The sequence below is a fragment of the Hypomesus nipponensis genome, chromosome 23, assembly GCF_054491055.1.
Source record: "Hypomesus nipponensis isolate SF chromosome 23, ASM5449105v1, whole genome shotgun sequence".
Classification (NCBI taxonomy): Eukaryota; Metazoa; Chordata; class Actinopteri; order Osmeriformes; family Osmeridae; genus Hypomesus; species Hypomesus nipponensis.
Window position 1 is genome coordinate 1307501 of NC_140383.1, and position 19847 is coordinate 1327347.

The 19847-nt window shown below is 47.7% G+C and overlaps 1 protein-coding gene across 1 annotated transcript in view; it reads right to left on the reverse strand.

Annotated features, from left to right (window-relative positions):
* LOC146233281 (tensin-1-like) overlaps positions 1-19847 on the reverse strand; it is a 55724-nt gene that overhangs the window by 21569 nt on the left and 14308 nt on the right. Inside the window, exons 2-3 of the mRNA XM_084689883.1 lie at positions 15850-15964; positions 10589-10626 (exon numbers count right to left, since the gene is read on the reverse strand). Of these exons, the coding sequence (XP_084546009.1) occupies positions 10589-10626; positions 15850-15964 (153 nt within the window). The remainder of the gene's footprint in view (positions 1-10588; positions 10627-15849; positions 15965-19847) is intronic.

Here is a 19847-nt window from a genome sequence, read left to right on the forward strand (position 1 = left end):
CATGGTGAGGCAGGGGTGGTGAGGCAGGGGTGGTGTGGCAGGGGCGGTGAGGCAGGGGTGGTGAGGCAGGGGTGGTGAGGCAGGGGTGGTGAGGCAGGGGTGGTGAGGCAGGGGCGGTGAGGCAGGGGCGGTGAGGCAGGGGCGGTGAGGCAGGGGCGGTGAGGCAGGGGCGGTGAGGCAGGGGCGGTTGCTGGGGAAATGAATGGTGCGGACGGGATATGACATGGTCAAATGGATGCACACATTCTGCAGTAACTACAGCAACCACTGCAACTATGGTACACATGCGGGTTAGGAAAATCACGAGCATGCACACACACACACAAAAAGCTGCTGTCTTCAGGTATCTAAAACATAGTACACGTTTCCTTGTTCCTCTCCTCTGACACCTGCACCTGCACACCTACAGTACTCCAGCACACACACAAACACACACACACACACACCTGCACACACACACACACACCTGCACCTGCGCACATACTCTCACACACCCCTGCGTGTGGATATTACTACAGTGCAAAAGGTAGTGTAAATACAACACGGCACAAAGGAACAACAACTAGTTATATACTTACTAATATTGATATACTTAGTAATATTTATAAACTCACTAATTATCTATACTTACTAACATTTATATACTGACTACTATGTATATACTTACTAATATTTATATACTGACTAATATTTATATACTTACTAATATTTATATACTTACTATTTATATCTTAGCTGAGTACCAAGTGCATTTACAGAAGGAACAATGTAGTCACCACTTGTAAGCAGTGTTGGAGACAGGGAGATTTATCACCTTATAAAGTCACAGTCTGGGGGTTCTGCATCATTTAATCAAACAGCGTTTGAGATCTGGACAACTGAACACACTATGTGGAGGTGGACTCCTGCATGTTTGACCCTGTTTAGGAAACCTGCTTTAACCTCAACGTCGGAACGTTGATCGTAGGTTGTAGTGTGGAGGACTGTTTGTAAGGGCGTAGTTAACTGTGGGTGGGATAGCTTGTACACACACTCAGCGACAGTCTGCCCTCAAGAGGACCACCTATTGTTTACCATGTAAAGGGAAATATATCATTTCTGTCAAACGGGCATACACACACACACACATACAGGCACACACAGAATATTGCCGTACCCTAGGGGCACGGCTATTGGTCAGTCATTTTTTGGGTACATTTATCATGTCCAACCTCCTCCACTCACCACACACACACACACACACACACACACACACACACACACACACACAGCAGAGACAGCATCCTCCAGGGACCTATTGTTGGGCATTTAGCGTCCAGTCCTGTCAGAGGTGAGTTACAGCAGGGAGGACAGCCACGTGCTCCTCTGCCACCTGACACACACGCATCACTGCTGCTTCACACACAGGACAGAGGGAAGAGCCCACACACACACACACACACAGGACAGAGGGAAGAGCCCACACACACACACACATATTCAACTCCAAAAAACATACTGTAACCTAGCAGTTGTGTTAGTTACTGATTACCCCAAATGTTATTTGTCTGTTAATGTACACTCACACACAAACTCAAACACTCACACACACACACACACACATACACGCACACAACACAAACACTCACACACAGACAGGCACACAACACAGACACACACATCTGACAGTACTTAGAAACCCTGTGTTTCGTCACACAGAGAAAGCTAATAAACAATGTTGCCTTTTCAGTTTGTCCCAGAAGCAGTGTAACCCAGACAGCTGAGCTAGCAGCTCAGGTTCTCAGACACGCGTGCCAGTCCTCAAACAGACAGCAGTGTGTCCAGCCCTTACCTGAAACACTGCAGTAGCCATCCTCTCTCTCTCTGTCCGTCTCTCTCCCTTCGCTTGTTCCCTCAGAGTCTCTCACCCCGTCTCACTGCTGCATTGTGCTTTTCCAAGTGCGCAGAGAGAGGAGAGGAGGTCCTTGCAGCACCGGGTAATCCACTGTCAGCTCCAGAACCTGGTCTGCTGAGCGAAAGGTGGAGGTGTGTGTGTGTGAGCTTGTGTGTGTGTGTGTTCGTGGTTGTCAGGCTTCACAAGGCTCCAGAGAAATTGCTCTAGTTTTCCGTCAAGTCCCTCTCTCTTTCTCTCTCTCTCCCACCAGATAATGGGCGTTAAAACGTCTTAAGCCTCTCTTTATACGACAAGCTGAAAGGAGGAATGCAGCCAACTGCGATTCTCAACAGCCTGGGAGCAGACTGCACTCAGAGCGCAGAGCTGGGATAGTCTGGCTTCAGGCTGTTACCAATCCTCCTTTCCCTCTGTCTCACATCCACTCTCCTCCTACTCACTCAGACACTCTCCTCCCTCTCTCTTTCACTCCTCCCTCTCTCTTCCCTCTCTCTCTCTGAGCACATGCTTTTGAGTGGAGAGAAGAGGGTAAGAGGGGAGTATATATATATTAATATATATATGTATATTTTGCCGAGTTTCCCAAGAAGCTAAAGGGGTTGAGCTTGAAAGAGGACAAAAGCCTTTCTCTCACTAGGAAACTTCCATTCCCCTCCCTCATCCCCCCTCCCTCTCCCTCCCCCTCAATCCCCCCCCCACTCTCCCCCCTCTCCCTCTCCCCCCCTCCCCCTCCCTCTTCCCCCTCTCTCTCCCCCTCCTTCTTCCTTCTTCCCCCTCCCTCTCCCTCTCCCCTCCCTCTCTTCCCTCTCGGTTACTTTCGCTGTTATCAGGTTCTCAGGTTACAGGTTAAATATGAGTTGACAAGGTCTCTTTCACACACACACTCGAGTGAGGATGCTGAGCTAAATGGGTGACTATCAGAGTTTGGGAGTAACTAAAACATCAGTCCTGACTGAGAAGCAGCCTCAAACCCACTATGTAATGATGCCCTTCTGAACTGAGTTTGAACAAAAAGCACCACCAATCTTTAAACAATAATAACCTACAGTATGTCAGCTAAATACATTCATTTGTTCCATTGGTGCCATGTCAAACAACACATCATATTTCATCCAGTGTCATACACTTAAAATGACTAAAACAGTCTGAAGAAACCACTGTGGTGTTCAGTGACCTCATGCTGTCCCTTCCTCCATGAGCAAGCCTCACTGTCAGAGGACACCGCAGCTGAGGAGATATCATTATGTTTATTTGCTGCAAATTTAAAACATGTTATAACACATGTTCCCAATGTAAAAAGACCGTCCGTTTCATATGATGTTGTGTCTGAGTGAAGAACGAGCACAGTAACACCTTGTCTGAATTGTTCACCTTCAGTAGTGTTCTCCAGATGTGGCTTTGGTATGTGTTGTTTAATCCAGCCTTAATGACATGAGATCCAGGAAGGAAGTAGGGAGGTTCCACAGCAACAAAACAACACTGTGAACGTCACCTCTCACCATTAAGTCAACGTGCAGACACATAGTTCTGCCTGGGAACTTCCCCTGGTTCTTCGTGTGTGGGTGTGTGTGTGTGTGGGTGTGTGTGTGTGTGTGTGGCTGAGTGTGTGCATACATCTCTGTGTACGAATGTCAGGGTGTATGGTGAGAACAAATGGCCAAGTTGAGGTGATATGTTATTGGTCTGGCATATTTCCTGTCCTGGTTTATTATGCTCATGTTGGTGTGATTGCTGCCTGTAATCATCTTTGTTAAAGCCTAACTGTCTGTTAACTAGTTACAGTTAACTTCTAACTGTCCCAAAGGAAGGTGATTCATCCTGAACTGTGAGCCGGTAGGAGACTAACATCCCACAGCACATGTGGTGGAGATGTGGGCTTTTTTCATTTCTTTTGCTATCACGCACAACAAACGTAAGCTAGCCTACGAAGCTACCATGGAGCAAGGTAGAAGTAAACAAAAAAAAAGTTTTGAAATGTTTTACAAACTCAACTTTTTTATGTTTAGAAAGGTTGAAAAAATATTGTTGAAAAAGTTTAGAAAAAATTATTGTTTTGTGTTGTGTATGAAAAACACGGTTCAATGTTTTTTTTAAGTTAAGTTTTTTTTTTAACTGTTTTCGAAAGGTTGAAACAATATTTTCAAAAAGAAAGTTATTTAAAAAAAGTTCTGAAAGGTTGAAAAAATATTTTCAGAAAAAAGTTTAGAAACAGGAGAAGTGTACTATATGTTATGTATCCACTCCTGTGTATGACTAAGACTTGCAGAAGATGTTTGTTCAACTTCAACAGAAGTTGATTTGTCAACTGAAGCATGAGAATGAAGAATTTGCGGTATTAATAGCAGCATATAAACAAAGACGGCAAGATAAACCAGTCAGGCACATTCCCATTGAAGAGGCAGACTGCGGTGGCTGCTTCCACAGATGACGGGCACTGACATACACGGTAGTTCAAACTAATACCAATAAATGGAATCTCTCTCAATTCAATCTTGCTTGATTTAGGAGCTCAGCTTCACACTGTGAACCTGGACAAGGGGAAAGTCCATCATGTCCTGTGACTTCTAATGCAGTTAGCTTCACGACCACGTTGGAGCAGAATTGATAATAAAACCTGCAAGGAGCAAGTCTCAGACAGGAAACATATGATCTCATGCATTCAACCACTCAGCCCCACCCCTTCCTGATACTGTTCCCCATCTACACCTGTCCCAAACAGGGGCTCACTTCTAGTAGCTTCCTGAGAATCAGGAATCCCCCCCCCCCTCCCCTCCACTCCCTCTCTCTCTCTATTCCTCCTCTCCACCATTCATGTCTCCCCCTCCATGCCTCTCTCTCCCCCTCCATCCCACTCTCCCCCGCTCCACCAACTTTCCCTCTCTGCAGCTGAAAGCTGTAGCATGAAGTCAGTCAGACATCAGTCAGCCACAGTCTGAACAACGTTGGTCTTCCAGCTTTAACTTTAGAATGCGTGTTACGTGTGCATACATTCTGGTAGCTATCATAGCTATCTGAGGACATTCTGTTGTAGCTGTTGGCTTCCAGTCCTGGTGACCTGCCGTCTTTCTAGCTTTTCTGTGGAGAGACACACCCTCCGACAAAGAAAACACATCTAGCCATTGTTCTGTTATGAACACAATAACTCAACAGCAGGTCGTGTTTTATCAAACCACAGTCCCAGGGTTTTTTCAACCAATGTATGCCCTTCATTTCCGTCCAGATCACATAATGAGATAACCAACTGATCACAGCCCTCTTAATGAGATAACCACCTGAACATGGCCCTCAAAATCAGAGACGTTGGCTCAGGAACGCAGAAAACATGCACACAGCTTTGCAGCCTGATGGAGTTACTATTGTGAAAGATAAATCCTGCTACTACAAGATTACTTACTAAAGGGTCCCCCGATACAAGCAAACAAAGCAGTTCTGAAAGAGAATGATATGGAAAAGAGAAGTAGAGAACGTTACAGTAATACGAGAACAAAAACACAAGAGCGAGAGCATCCTCCAGCTCTCTGGCTCACTGATCCGCCGTCCTCAGCAGAAAAGCTAAATCCCTGATGCTTCCTCTGCTCTCCAGCCCAGACTCAGACTCTGGCCAACTCTAGAAGATAATGAAAAAGCTTTGCCAGTGCTCCGCTTTCCAATTAACCCCAGTATGATAAATCAGGCCTCAATGTTACAGTACCGTCTCCAAGGTAAATTGCCGGGACAAGAGCAGAGTGAGCATGTGCCAAACGTTCAGACAGCTGCTGTTGAGGCTGCAGGAGACAATAACATCAAGGACAAGGAAGACTTCACCACGACCCTGGAAAGGACAAGGACGTGTGTCTCAACCCAAGTGGAGAAGTACTCCTGTTTTTTCGTTCTCAATCATACACTTTCAGTTGGTAACACAGGGGTGATGTAATTTACAACTAGCGTCTGTCTAGCGGAAGGCAGCAAGAGAGTTAGACGTGTTGCTGACTGCCACTAGCCACAGACACATAAATTAGCCTTTATGTTCTCCTCAGGTGTGGAGCAGGCCAACACTGAAAGCCAAACCATCTACTAAAGGACGGATCTCTCTCGTGGAGATACATGTGTTTGGACGTGATAAGAAATACATCAGACGATCCGGAACTGGTCAAAAGCACATCAAGTTTAGGTCGGATTCACTGCCGATGTTGCAGTTGTTTTCTATAACCCACTCACAAAGAATGAGTCATTGTTATGGTTGTGACGGGGTGAGTGTTTTTGGGGGGAATCGTCCGCAAAGAGTTCAACATTTGTTGTCAGGGCAACATCTCGCGGGGGTGCCACCCAAAAACCATGTGATGTCGGAAGGCCAATCACTGAAGAACAGAAGCTCTACTCTCTGTGTGTCCTGTTCTTCAGGTCAGTGACGGCTGTGGCCTTGATGTTTGCTGCTGGCTCAAAGACTGAAACACACAGCGACCCCCAGTCTCCTGGCGACCACAGCTGCAGTCAAACAAGCAGCAAACTACAGCTCCTCCTGTGGCAGGAACAATAAACAAGATGTAATGGTAATAAGTCTGCCACTATCAACAGGCCATCTAATCACAGTCTGTTCTGGAGCGGGGGCTGGAATGGGCCGAGGAGTCCAAAACAATGCTGCAAAAAAATATACATACCCACAGTACAAAATGGCTGGCCAGTCCAAACAAAAACATGCTTTTCTTTCAGCTTTTAAAGCGATAGATGAATGTTGAGGGAATTTCAGGGGAGGGTAAAATGAAAACACACACTCCATCACTCTGGAGAGGGGAAATTAAGAGAGAGAGAGAGAGAGAGAGAGAGAGAGAGAGAGAGAGAGAGAGAGAGAGAGAGAGAGAGAAAGGAGAGAGAGAGAGAGAGGGAAAGGAGAGGGAGAGGGAGAGAGAGAGAGAGGGGGGAGGGAGGGAGAGAGAGAGAGAGAGAGAGAGAGAGAGAGAGAGAGAGAGAGAGAGAGAGAGAGAGAGAGAGAGAGGGAAAGGAGATAGAGAGAGGGAAAAGGAGAGGGAGAGAGAGAGAGAGAGAGAGAGAGAGAGAGAGAGAGAGAGAGAGAGAGAGAGAGAGAGAGAGAGAGAGAGAGAGAGAGAGGGAGAGAGGTGTGGGGGAAGTAGTGGTGGCTGCTGTGTGTTTTGTTCTCCAGCAGCTTTGTCAAACTCCCTCCTCATTAGCAGAGGAACACACAGTGGTCTCCTTTTCTAAACACCACACCCCGAAGGAACCATGATGGTTCCTTTAAACCAGTCTGAACTCAGTGGCTGTAGGAACATCATGTTGATGGCTCAACTCACTAAACATGAAGAAAAAAATAAGTTAATCCTGTCACTGGGTCTGGAAAGGACCTTCCATACTGTCGTGTTGCTTACACTGGTCTGTTGAAGTAAACCAACGATAAACTGTGAGTTAGAAAAACGCCAAGCAACTGACAGTAAGACGATGTTCATATATGGAGATTTTCTGGACAGAGATTAACACCACATAAGGCCTCATTCTACATTTAGATTTACATTTATTCATTTAGCAGACGCTTTTCAGATTCTTTATTTCTGCACAGTCGGCCTCATGAAAATCAGACAATCTGAGAATCTATGGAGGAAAGAATTAGCCTTGCCGAAAGGAGAACCTTTGATTCCACAAACTGTAATTACTGGTGAAGTCTGGGGCTGGAGGAAGTTCTAATGTACACTCATGTTGCTGCTGTTCCAGTAGTCATTCACTCCTCTAAACACTGCACTCGTGTTACAGCAGTCTGATGGATCTTACACAGCACTGGAAGTCAAGTAACAAAGAAAAACATTAAATTCAGCTTAGCCCCTCAAGGAATAAACGAATTGTTCCTGGACAACATTTGACAACATTTGTGATTATCTTGTACAACTGCACCTGACAATTGTACGCAGTACTCCCTGTGCTACAACCACAGAGGGCTTACTGTAATACTAGAGACACTACATGGCAATTACCAGTTTTTATGGGTCGTTCATGTTACGTGTTTCAGGACACGTTAAGACAGACATGATCCTTGAATGGGAAATTGTTGAATGGACACTCCCTCCCCTTCCCTCCTCGCCTCCAAATTGAGAAAAGAAAGACATCTATAATTTACTCTCCCCTCTTAACCCCGACTAACTTACATTTATGATCAACAGGAGAGTAGCGCTTTATTTACTTTGCCCTTGGAATTCAAATCAAGTCCAATCCCACAGGCTGTACTGTGGGACTGGGCCAAAGTCGAGTCCAAGGTGCTGAACATTCTCGGAGGCCTAAAGGTGTACCCTTCCTGCTGGAGAGCGAGGCTCGGGGTTGGCATCAAGTCTTTCCAGATAACAAACCAACCAGAACCCAGGGAACCATGGCAAACCCACAAAAACACCATGACGCAATCTGACCCAACTCATGTTACCAACCACATAAAGGCCAATCATTGTCTAACAACCGCCCCTCACTCATAAACATAACAACATGGAGGATCTGTGGCCAGATGGGAGCCCTCTAAACATCCAGGGTTCATTTGCAGGATTATCCAGCTAAGGAAAGCCATGGGTAGCAGTTCCCAGAAGCCCTTTACCTTCTCTGTTTGGCTTGGTGTTGGAGCCGTGACACAGGTGTGATGTCAGAGACAGACCAGACCCTGTCTCCTCAGTTCTGTCAGCTACCAGTGAAATTCCAAGGAAGATATTTCTATCCTGTCCATAATTCAGCAGTCAACTACTACTGAACTAATCTGTCATCATTGCCTTCCACACACACTAACACACCCAAATACATGCTCACACAAACACACACACACATGAATTGTTGTCACACACCCTTACACACACATCTGACCATTTGTTTTTGGTGTGTGAGGTTAGGGGGAGCTTGTGACAGCCTTATCTAGATATGTCACAGAGATTTATAACTGTGGCGACTCGGTGAGGAAGCTGTCTCGGGTCTGAGTTATTGTAACAAGCTGGATTCCAAACATGTAAGATCACATATGAACCAAACTGAGAGGAACATTTGTGGAGATTAGACAGCTTAGTCCGATATCTTTAATAAAAAATTCATTAAAAGAAAATGTCCCCAGGACATGCAAGCTTGATTGAATGCTGATAGTGATCAAGCTGGCCCATTGCTATAATTCAGGAATATATTCTATATGACAAGGTTAAAAGTTTCTTGTATGTCGTGTGACATTATTTGGCAGTGGATGTTTCCAGAGTAGAAAAGGGAGGTTTGTTCCTGTTTTGTGCAGATTGGTAGTATTTTTATAGCTCGATAATTTCATCAACTGAATCCATGGTCGGCCTGTTTTCACAATTCAACAACGTGGTTTGCTGAAGCCTTGTGTTCTTGGTTGCAAAGAATCTAGACATGAACATCTAAAGAGAAGGTCATTCAGTCAGCGGTATTAAGTCTTTCCCCATCATTCATCACTATGTTTTATCACAACGTTTGAAAAGTCACACAAGTTAGTTCTGTGGTTACGAACATGCTGCAACAACTAACAACTTTTAGGGTTGAGGCTTTGCATGGTGACTGAATTGTATCGCAGCTTGTTGACTGGATTGGAAAACACAACACCACATTGTACTCTACGAGCCAAGGCACTTGGTTTAACTGACCAGTTTGCCACAAAACAATGTTATGCTATTGCTACAACCTTCAGACCTGGAGACCTGCAGACCTGGAGACCTGGAGACCTTCAGACCTGGAGACCTTCAGACCTGGAGACCTTCAGACCTGGAGACCTGGAGACCTTCAGACCTGGAGACCTGGAGACCTTCAGACCTGGAGACCTTCAGACCTGGAGACCTGCAGACCTTCAGACCTGGAGACCTTCAGACCTGCAGACCTGGAGACCTGGAGACCTGCAGACCTGCAGACCTGGAGACCTTCAGACCTGGAGACCTGCAGGGCTGGGGAGCTGCGCGCTCCACGCCCCACGCCCCATGCCCTGCGCCTGGCTGACGAACACCCCTGGCATTTCCTGTCAGTTTAGGCAGGGCCGAGCGAGGAGAGGGTAGAGCTGGCAGCTCCCCACCATTTGGGTAATGGCTGCCAGATGAAGGGTGTGTGTGTGTGTTACAGTAGGAAGAGGTGCTGTAATTGTACAGCAAATCTCTCTCTACGGCCTTCACACACACACACACACACGCACACACACTCATGTTTCCCCACAACACCCAAAGCACACCTTCCTCCCTCTTTCTCTCACTTCTTCAAAGAGCCCCAGCTTCAAAACACGTCTGTCTGTCACGTAGCAACCCTCCCAGCAACAGAGAGAGGAGGAGAAGGGCTCTTTATTTTTAGGAAGGGGGCGACTCGAACATGCTAGAGTTCATCCAATCTAAACACACACTGGGTCAGGCTGCACTTGTTTGGAGATTCTGCAGGATTCAGACAGAGAAGCCATGTAGCTTGCATCAACACAGGTTCATCATCTGATGGTCATAACAACATAAATAACAAACTAAGATTTAAAATGTATTTATGATATTGTGTGTTTGAACATGTTGCCTCAAGTGAAAAACAGACTCATGGTAACAGCTAACTCTACTGTGTTGTTCACAAGTCTCTCCACTGGGTTTGCCGTCAAGTGTCATAAATGAAACATAAATATCACAGTACGATACATTCAGTTATGACATCACATTCAAAACAGTGAAGCTTGATGTTCACTTGTTATTGTTACATATTCAGAAAAAGGTTTTTTCTTACCTTAACCTCACATTTCTTGTGGCAGGCGATCCGGCACACTAAGAGAAGGGACACCAGAAGCACCGAGTTAGTTTACATTTCCACAACTAAAGTTTTAAACTCGAACGAGGCTGAACGAGGCTGAACATACTGGATAGTGACGCTGAGTAAATGAATAAACAGTGTTGAAATGCTCTATTCAACAACATGTTTGCTCTACGGTCAAAATGAAATGATTTTCAGCATCCCTCAGCTGAACAATGATCAAAAGACCATCAAAACGTTCATGAGCTGAAGTCTTTCCAGATATGAAAATGTATGCTTTTACGGGAACCCTGCTCTCTTTATGTAACAAGTCACAGTTTCTGTCTCCAGCCACATTTTTTAAGGCGAGTGTAATATTTATTATGATTAGTTGTTAAGTAATTTGAGGTTGAAAGTTGGACCCTCTCCTATTGTGTGAGAGGTTCTGCCGCTGTCTGGAAGTTAGGAAGCGGAAGAAGGTAAGACTGAGAGCTCGCTATGAAGCCAGAGGCTGTTGGCTCAGAAAGGTGTTTTCATTATCGTGTGATTTCATCTCCCGTTTGTACCCCAGGCTGGGAGACTGGAACATGTGGAGTGCCTGGGAGGGGGTTGTTTTAGCAATGCTGCTAATGATCAGAGAAGTTTTTGGGAAGACTTGTGTTGAGAATATGAGTTCAGGTTCAAGCTGAAAGGGTATGTGAAGCCCTCGGTGACATTGCTTGTAAAAAGGGCTATACAAATACACTTTAATTTGATTTTGGTTTTATTTGGTTGAGTCTGGTGTGACTGGTTTGTCTCTGTATCAATAGGAGGTTAGGGTTAGGTTGGACTTGCCTGCAGGAACACATAACAAACCCATAACTACACCAGCTACTACTAGAAAACTTTATAAGAAAGTTAGAATTTGGATAAACGTGGGTTGGCATCTAATTAGTTCAAAGTATATTTAGGTTATATTTCGGAACTGCATACTATATTTGCACTTGAGGGGGCAACATTTGCGAGCGAGTTGGACTCTAATTAAAGGCCTTGAGACATGTGTGGCAGCAGGAAAGCTTTGGGCTGTGATCCCACAAGGACCCTGCTTCCCAGGCTTACATTCAACACAGCTCCGTCACCGATACAAGGAGCCACCAGGGGCCTCCAGGGGCCTCCAGGGCCCACCAGGGCCCACCAGGGGCCTCCAGGGCCCACCAGGGGCCTCTAGGGGCCTCCAGGGCCCACCAGTGCCCACCAGGGGCCTCCAGGCCAAACCAAGCCATGCCTGAATACTTATAAAAACCGGATAACGCTGTCTAAAAGCCTGACCTCCACCCTTGGCCCTTCTCCTGCTCTGCTCTCAGCAACACCAGAAGCTGCGGAACACCACCAGCTCCCTGCACATCCACCTGGGGCGGCGCAGGGTTTCAGAGCAAACCTTCACAAAACCCACCAGTTGTTTTTGCGAGAAAACATGTTGCTGCCGATTACACGGTCTGCAGACAGTGAGCAGGCTGTTCCCAGCGCGCGAGGCCTGGGTAAGCATTCTGCTCCCTGGGGGGAGGGGAGGAGGTGGGGGAGGAGGAGAGAGGACTTCCATATTGGGTGTGAAATCACAGAGCACAGAACCCTTTACCTTGTTAGGAAATCTGAGCTTCACAGGGTAAACAGAACAGAAATGAACAAGAGACGAGATGATGGGGGAGAGGACAAGAGGAGCAAGGAAAATGGGGAGTGGAGAAGGGGAGGGGCAAGGAGAGGAAGAGAAGAGAGAATAACAGGAGAGAGGATGAGAGAGAGAGAGAGAGAGAGAGAGAGAGAGGGGGGGAGAGAGAGAGAGAGAGAGAGAGAGAGAGAGAGAGAGAGAGAGAGAGAGAGAGAGAGAGAGAGAGAGAGAGAGAGAGAGAGAGAGAGAGAGAGAGAGAGAGAGAGAGAGAGAGAGAGAGAGAGAGAGAGAGAGAGAGAGAGAGAGAGAGAGAGAGAGAGAGAGAGAGAGAGAGAGAGGGAAGAGAGAAAGATGGAAAAAGTGAACCATGTTGAGTATGGGAGTTGGTCAGCTTGGGCAGGGATGATGAGGAGTGCAGAAGCCAGGGTGCTATCTGAGTCAGAGACTGAGGAATGCTCTTGAGGAGAGCGAGGGGCTGAGCAGGGCTGAGCAGGGCTGAGCCGAGCGGCTTCCTTCCTCTGCTGCTGGACTGGAATGAGACTGTGCTCCCACAGGGATGGGCAGAGCCAGCTACAGAGAACAATCAGAGAACAGGGCTGGGTCACTTCCTCTCTCTCTCTTCCTCTCTCTCTCTTAATATCTCTCTCTTAATCTATCTCTCTCTCTCGTGTACACACATGGTGTAAACATCCAGATACTGTATGAGTGCACATGACATACAGAAATGTCTAAAGTTATGACTCACAAGCACAAAGTGCGGACTTTAAATCTCTTGTTTTCTCCCGGGCACCATGCCGAGAGGAAAGAGGAGCTGCACCCACAGAGACACTGCCTCTCTCAGCAGGAATCCTCCTGTCAGAACGTCCACACACAGCCCTTCACACACAGCCCTCCACACACAGCCCTTCACACACAGCCTTCCACACACAGCACTCCACACACAGCCCTCCACACACAGCCCTCCACACACAGCGCTCCACACACAGCCCTTCACACACAGCCCTCCACACACAGCCCTTCACACACAGCGCTCCACACACAGCCCTCCACACACAGCCCTCCACACACAGCCCTCCACACACAGCCCTTCACACACAGCCCTCCACACACAGCCCTCCACACACAGCCCTCCACACACAGCGCTCCACACACAGCCCTCCACACACAGCCCTCCACACACAGCCCTCCACACACAGCCCTCCACACACAGCGCTCAGACTGGGACGCACACCAGAGGCGGCCACGTTCCAAACCCTTGTGTAAATGTTTACCTCCTGCTGTTTGTGCTGCAAACATGGCGAGCCACCACACAAACAAACCAGAAGCACCCACGAGAAGCTCTGACTAACTGAGGAGGCGAAGGGCTGTAGGGCCGGAGGTAGGGGGAGTGAGTGAGAGAGATATGTGTATGTGTTTGAGTGTCTGCATCTGTGCTGCACGTACCACAGACCCCAACCCTAGCCCTAGCTCTAGCAGTAGCCAAACACAAGTCCCAGCCTCCAACCCTTCCTCTCCCATGACTCTGAATACTCCATCCACTAAGCACCATTACTAGTTAGTGCCCTCCCCTCCCCCATCATCTCATCCAAGGCAGGGTTGGCTAACTGTACACCAGTGTGTTCATTCGAGTGTTTGGTGAGAGACGGGTTTTAGGAGGACAGACCGGTCTAATATCCTGAGAGGAATACCTCTTATCTCAGGATCTCCCTCAGACATGTGGATGGGTGTTGTCTACAGGGAAACTGGATTCAAAACTGAATCGATTGTATCACATCAGGCCACAGTTTTCACAATTTGGTTTTTTTCATTCCACCGCCAAAACCTCAGGGTTCTAGGAATCACAGACTCAAACAACACTTTCATTTGTTGAAGCAGCTGTTTCCTCAGATCCGTGTTCAAGTTTGAAGAATCAAAACCGTGAGGTTACCGAGAGGTGAGTCAATCGGGGTCGGCCATTTTGATGTCCTCAGCATTGCAGCAATGAGAGCTACAGAAATGGGCTTTGACAAATATTGTTTTGCGAGGGACAATGGAGCCGAGGTAAATCCCAGTATAATGTATCATTCAGATGTATCTGATCTGACACCAGGCTCCTCCAACACACAACAACAACAGCACACAATTGGTCTGAAGATTTGCAGTTCAACAGAAGAAGGCTTCCTGGAGCTGTAACCAACACTCTGCTGCCCTCTGGAGGCAGACTTTGTGTAACATCAACACAGCAGAACCTATTCTGCCAGGTTTTGACAATTATCTTAACCTTAAAAAAATCCATTCTGACTATTTTGAAGATGACCTTATATAGTCATGTTATTTTCTCAGATGTTCGTGTGCTTCTCCCCTGGGGAACGACTAGCAAGTTAAAGAGCCGATCTGCACGAACCCAAGACAGGATGGGTTCTCATTGATGACTAAAGTCACGTTCCACACTCCTTAAATACAGTAGAAAAAAGGGTATTGAAAATACATTCAAATAATTGCAAATATCTTAAATACATTGCCAGGGCGATCCAGCAGGGGGCAGGTCATCATAACCAGAGGATCTTGCTTTCAAACGTGTACCTGATGTACATGGTAGCCCCAGACACGTTTAGGAATGTTTGGTGTGCTTGTGTGTGTGATTTTCTTTATATAACCTACACAGATAAAGAGGTTGAAGTCATGTATGCGCATGCTGACAACAGAAACAGTGCTCTTTACAGTCAGTAGTAATCAAGGACTGCCTCTGATAAAAACAAGTCTGTGCAATCGTTTAACTGATTAGGATCATTCTACTAGACTGGAGATAGCAGCAATCCATCACACCCAGAAAACCAAATCATCCTGTTGATCCATCTGCTCATCTCATGAGGGAAGCAGAGGCCCAGGGTTCAGGGCAACACTCTAATACAGCTAAGTGGAGCCTGTGATCAGGTTAGTGTGCACATCTGTGTGTGTGCTGGACTGGGTGCATGTTTCTGTGTGTGTGTGTGTGTGTGCATGGTTCTGTGTGTGTGTGTGGTGTGTGTGTGTGCATGGTTCTGTGTGTGTGTGTGGTGTGTGTGTGTGTGCATGGTTCTGTGTGTGTGTGTGGTGTGTGTGTGTGCATGGTTCTGTGTGTGTGTGTGTGGGGGGGGGGGTGCATGTTTCTGTGGGAGAGAGAGATGAAACCTGAGCTCTAACTCTGCAAAGTCAAACAAGGGAAGGATGAAGGTTTCTTACTGAATAAGGCAAACATTACCTTCTGCCTCCAGTACTGAACAATCTGTACTGAAACCATGGCCTATTTTTATACACGAGTAATGTTTAGACAAGCCAATATAATCTCCATAATAAATCAATACACAGTGTTGAGCTGCTCTAATGGGGCCCTATGAGGGAGGTGTGTGTGTCCTACCATGTTTGTACACGTGTGTGTGCGCACGTGCTCTCTCTGGGATTTGTGGCGTTCCTGAAGAATGAGCTAAATGTTGTGGAGGTCCAGGCCTTCCAGGGCCCTGCCCATGGTGACCGGATCCATAACAACCACATGTGCTGATATCAGAGTGTGTGCATGGCGCCACTTCTACCCTCCTCAGGGTCAGGGTCAGGGTGTACAGGACTGGGGTCAGGGTTAGGGAGGCAGCGTACTGACCTCTGCAGATGAGCCCCTCCTGGCTGACGGTCTGCTTGCAGGCTCCACAGTGCTTCCCCTTCTTGAAGGTCTTCACCCTGAAGGTATGGGAGTGGACGGCATCAAACTCCTCAGGCTGCAGAGACAGGAAACAGGAAATAGTTTTCAGTGACAGGCGTCAGACACAACGTGAACGAGGAAGTGTGATGAGGTAGGTGTAGCTCAGTGCTGGAGCATCTGACTTGGGAGTTTCCAGGTTCAAATCCCAGCCTGTACGTTGCTTTGGTTAAAAATGTCTGCAAAATGAATCACGGTATATTATGTGTGTGCTATAACTGTCAGAGTCAGAGTGAGATATGGGCCAGACCAAAACTGAGCAAAAGTCAACTTGTAGCCCCATTGGCTGGCTCTGCATCATACCTCCTGTGAGGGAGGGAACAATGTGACACCATGTTGATGCCTCAAACCTCAGCTTCCTATCTCTGGGGTAAACATCACTATGGATCCAGATTCAACAGACCCAGTTGAAGTTTCAGTTATTTTCAATTAATTTCCTCCCAAGCCAACTGGATCTACACAGCTTCAAACAGAACCATTTCAAGTCCAGAGGACTACATGAGTCTATGAACATGCCCTTTGCAAAAGAACTGTCCTCTTTTGACTAAGAACAGAATGTGACTGAAAGGAGGGAAGCACCTCTCTCCCCCTCCCCTCTCCCCCTCCCCTCTCCCCCTCCCCTCTCCCCCTCCCCTCTCCCCCTCCCCTCTCCCCCTCCCTCCCTCCCCTCACTGCAGGTGTGTTGTGTGAGCCCTTCTAGAAGGTTCCAACCTGACTATGACCTGCCCCCAGAGAGACCCCAGTCTGCGGTCGACTGTTTTCCTTCTCCTGTGAGGACTCTCTGTCTCTCCCTCTCTCTCTCTCTCTTTCTCTTTCTGTCTCAGTCTCTCTCCTTTTCTCTCTCTCCTCCCTCCTTCCTGTCTGTCAGCAGACCTGCTGGTCTGCAGGGGGAGTCGGGGTGACAGAGAAGGCAAGTCGAAGGACGATCGTCTCCGGTGACGTTTGGCCTCGACTCAAACCCTGCCGCAGGTTCCCTCGCAGTGGTCAGTCGCCCCCCTTACAGGGCCACGTGGGGGAGTTGGCCTGTGACATCACTTCCTCTGAGTATTTGCTCAGCTGGTCTCCATCCCAGCATGCTCAGTGGGGTGTTTACCCTGCCTGGGACGCCCTGGTCCAACACAGCATGCTCAGTTGGGTGTTTACCCTGCCTGGGACGCCCTGGTCCAACACAGCTCGCAGGCTAATGGAACTGAGGCTGGTTAAGAAAACAAAGTGTCTTACAGCAGGGTGCTTCCTGCAGGTCACCTGTCTGGAATGTGACCTCAGAGCAGCAGGTGTGACACCAGACTCCCAGGTATGAGACCATCCTAGACCGCATGCATGTGTGTGCACACACAGTGGTCTGGAAGACTCTTGATTCCAAAGTTCTGCAAACCACTAATGGGATAAACCGCAGGGGGGAAATGAGGAGAGCTTATTGAATATCTCTTCAAGACAGGAAGCCCAGGGGAGAGAGGGGGCTGTGTGCAGGCTGGAGAGGGAGCACTGGACGGCCATGTGGCCGGCACATTGAGCAGCTCTCTGAGGGCCAGGCCAGGCAGTGAGGATGACAAGGAGGAACAGATAGGGAGTCGCCCGGCGTGGCATTGCTCTGATGCAGACGACCTATACACCAGACTGTGGTCTCCTGACTGGAGGCTGGGCAGCCGGGCAGCTGGGCGTGACCTCTGAACTCTGTGAACCCTGATGCTGGTGAGCACCGAGCGAGTGTAGTGCACACGACACCCGTCTGACCGGAGCACTGGGGTGACTCCCTCTGGGGTTTAGGAGACCTCTTTGTCTCGGTGAAAGATCTCTCTCGTTCTCATCTCCATCCTGCTGCTCTCTCAGTCCTCACCCCTCCCTTCCTTCCTTTCTCCCCCCGTCCCCTACACGCCTCATCATCTGTCGTTCTGGGCACCTATCCACTTCTCTCTCTTCTCCCTTTGACTTTGTCTGGCCTCAAAGCTCGTTTTCTCGTCTCCCCCCTCCTTTCCTGGCCTCTCTCTCCCATTCCTCCAGACCCCCCCGGTTGGGGAGGCAGATTTATGTTTTGAGACGTCTATTGGGTGGACAGGAAGGCTTCAGTCTGGTTCTCAGGGCTAGGGTTCAGTCTGGTTCTCAGGGCTAGGGGACCTGGGCTGGTCTTCCCTCTACAGCTAGCAGGTAGCTAGCATTCTTCAAGTCGGGTGTCGGGGTTATAGGTCATGGACTGTAACATCTGTAGGTGTAGCCTTGATTTATAGAACCCTAATCCTGATTGGCTAAGGAGCTGGGGGTATTGTACGCAGGTTGTGTGTGTGTCTCTCTGAGACACTTGGACACCACCAGACACCCCCCCTTCCCCCTGCCTCTGGTTCAGCAACATAACATGATCTGCCTGCCTTGTCTGGTTAGCCTGACACAGGGGGAGGCAACACTGTGAGGATCCAGTGTGGCTTCTCACACCAGCCTCCCTGCTGAGATGGGAGATGGCTGTTTGTTTATTTGTGGGGCTGTGTGTGTGTGTGTGTATGTGCGAGTGAGTTGTATGTGTGTGTGGTGGTGAGTATGTGTGTATGTGTGTGGCAAGTGTCAAAATATTAAATCTTGTGCATGATTCACATGCATAAACAGGCCTTAAATGAAACAGAACTTCTCAACGGAGCTCCTGGTCTCAGCTGGAGGTTGCTGGGTGCAGAAGTAACCACTGTTTATGTTGTGGCGCTTCAGAAAAATAAACAGACGCTGTCCACTAGGCCAGACTAGGACTGTTGTTCCACAGCTAGCATACTGTCTACCTAGCACCTGCCTACCACAGCTAGCGTACTGTCTACCTAGCACCTGCCTACCACAGCTAGCATACTGTCTACCTAGCACCTTCCTACCACAGCTAGCATACTGTCTACCTAGCACCTGCCTACCACAGCTAACATACTGTCTACCTAGCACCTGCCTACCACAGCTAGCATACTGTCTACCTAGCACCTGCCTACCACAGCTAGCATACTGTCTACCTAGCACCTGCCTACCACAGCTAGCATACTGTCTACCTAGCACCTGCCTACCACAGCTAGCATACTGTCTACCTAGCACCTGCCTACCACAGCTACCAAAACACAGAAACCCACAGGAATTGTGCTGAAGTGACTATTCTGTTTCTCAGGATTCAACTGACAGTTCAGATTCTGCCCTTCAAGTCGACACAAGAGGAACATACTGAGTCAAATTTTTCCTTTTTTTTTTTTCTATCACAGCCCAGTTACATAATCATGGAGAATCGTGTTTTTGAAATAAAGTATAAACTGGTCAAAGTCAGTGCTCAGAGTGATGAACATTTGTGTTTGGGTCAACGATCTTTGTAGATTTTTGGTGTATTTATCATTCATACACTTCATAAATATGTGGGATTATACCATATTCTCTCTTCGATGCAGGGGTTCCACTTTAATCTGTCTTGATCGAAATCGCTGAGCAGTGTTGCCATGGCTGCGACCTCGGCCTTCTCTGGCCACCTAGTCAGTCTGTTTACACGGTTGCTATAGAAACATAGATCCTTGGGCCCCTGAGATCTCTCGTCAACTTTCTGGTTGTGATTCATGATACGAGGTCTTAGCTGTTCCTGCTCTCGCAGAGCAGCAAGGCTTAAACCCAGTATCAATATCAACAAAACTGTTATCCCCATACATCGAGCACACCTAAGCAAACATTTTCTCGTGTGAACATGCTTGAATGAAAAGAAAATCAACAACACACACACACACAGACACACACACAGACACACACACACAGACACACACACACACGGTAGTGAACTCCACGTTTGAGTCTTTCACGCCTTCAGACAGTGTGACAGGAGGAGGAGGGGACACGCTCACACACACACACACTCACACACGACAGGCAAAATGTCTCAATCTCAGTCTATTCAGAAGTACTCTAAA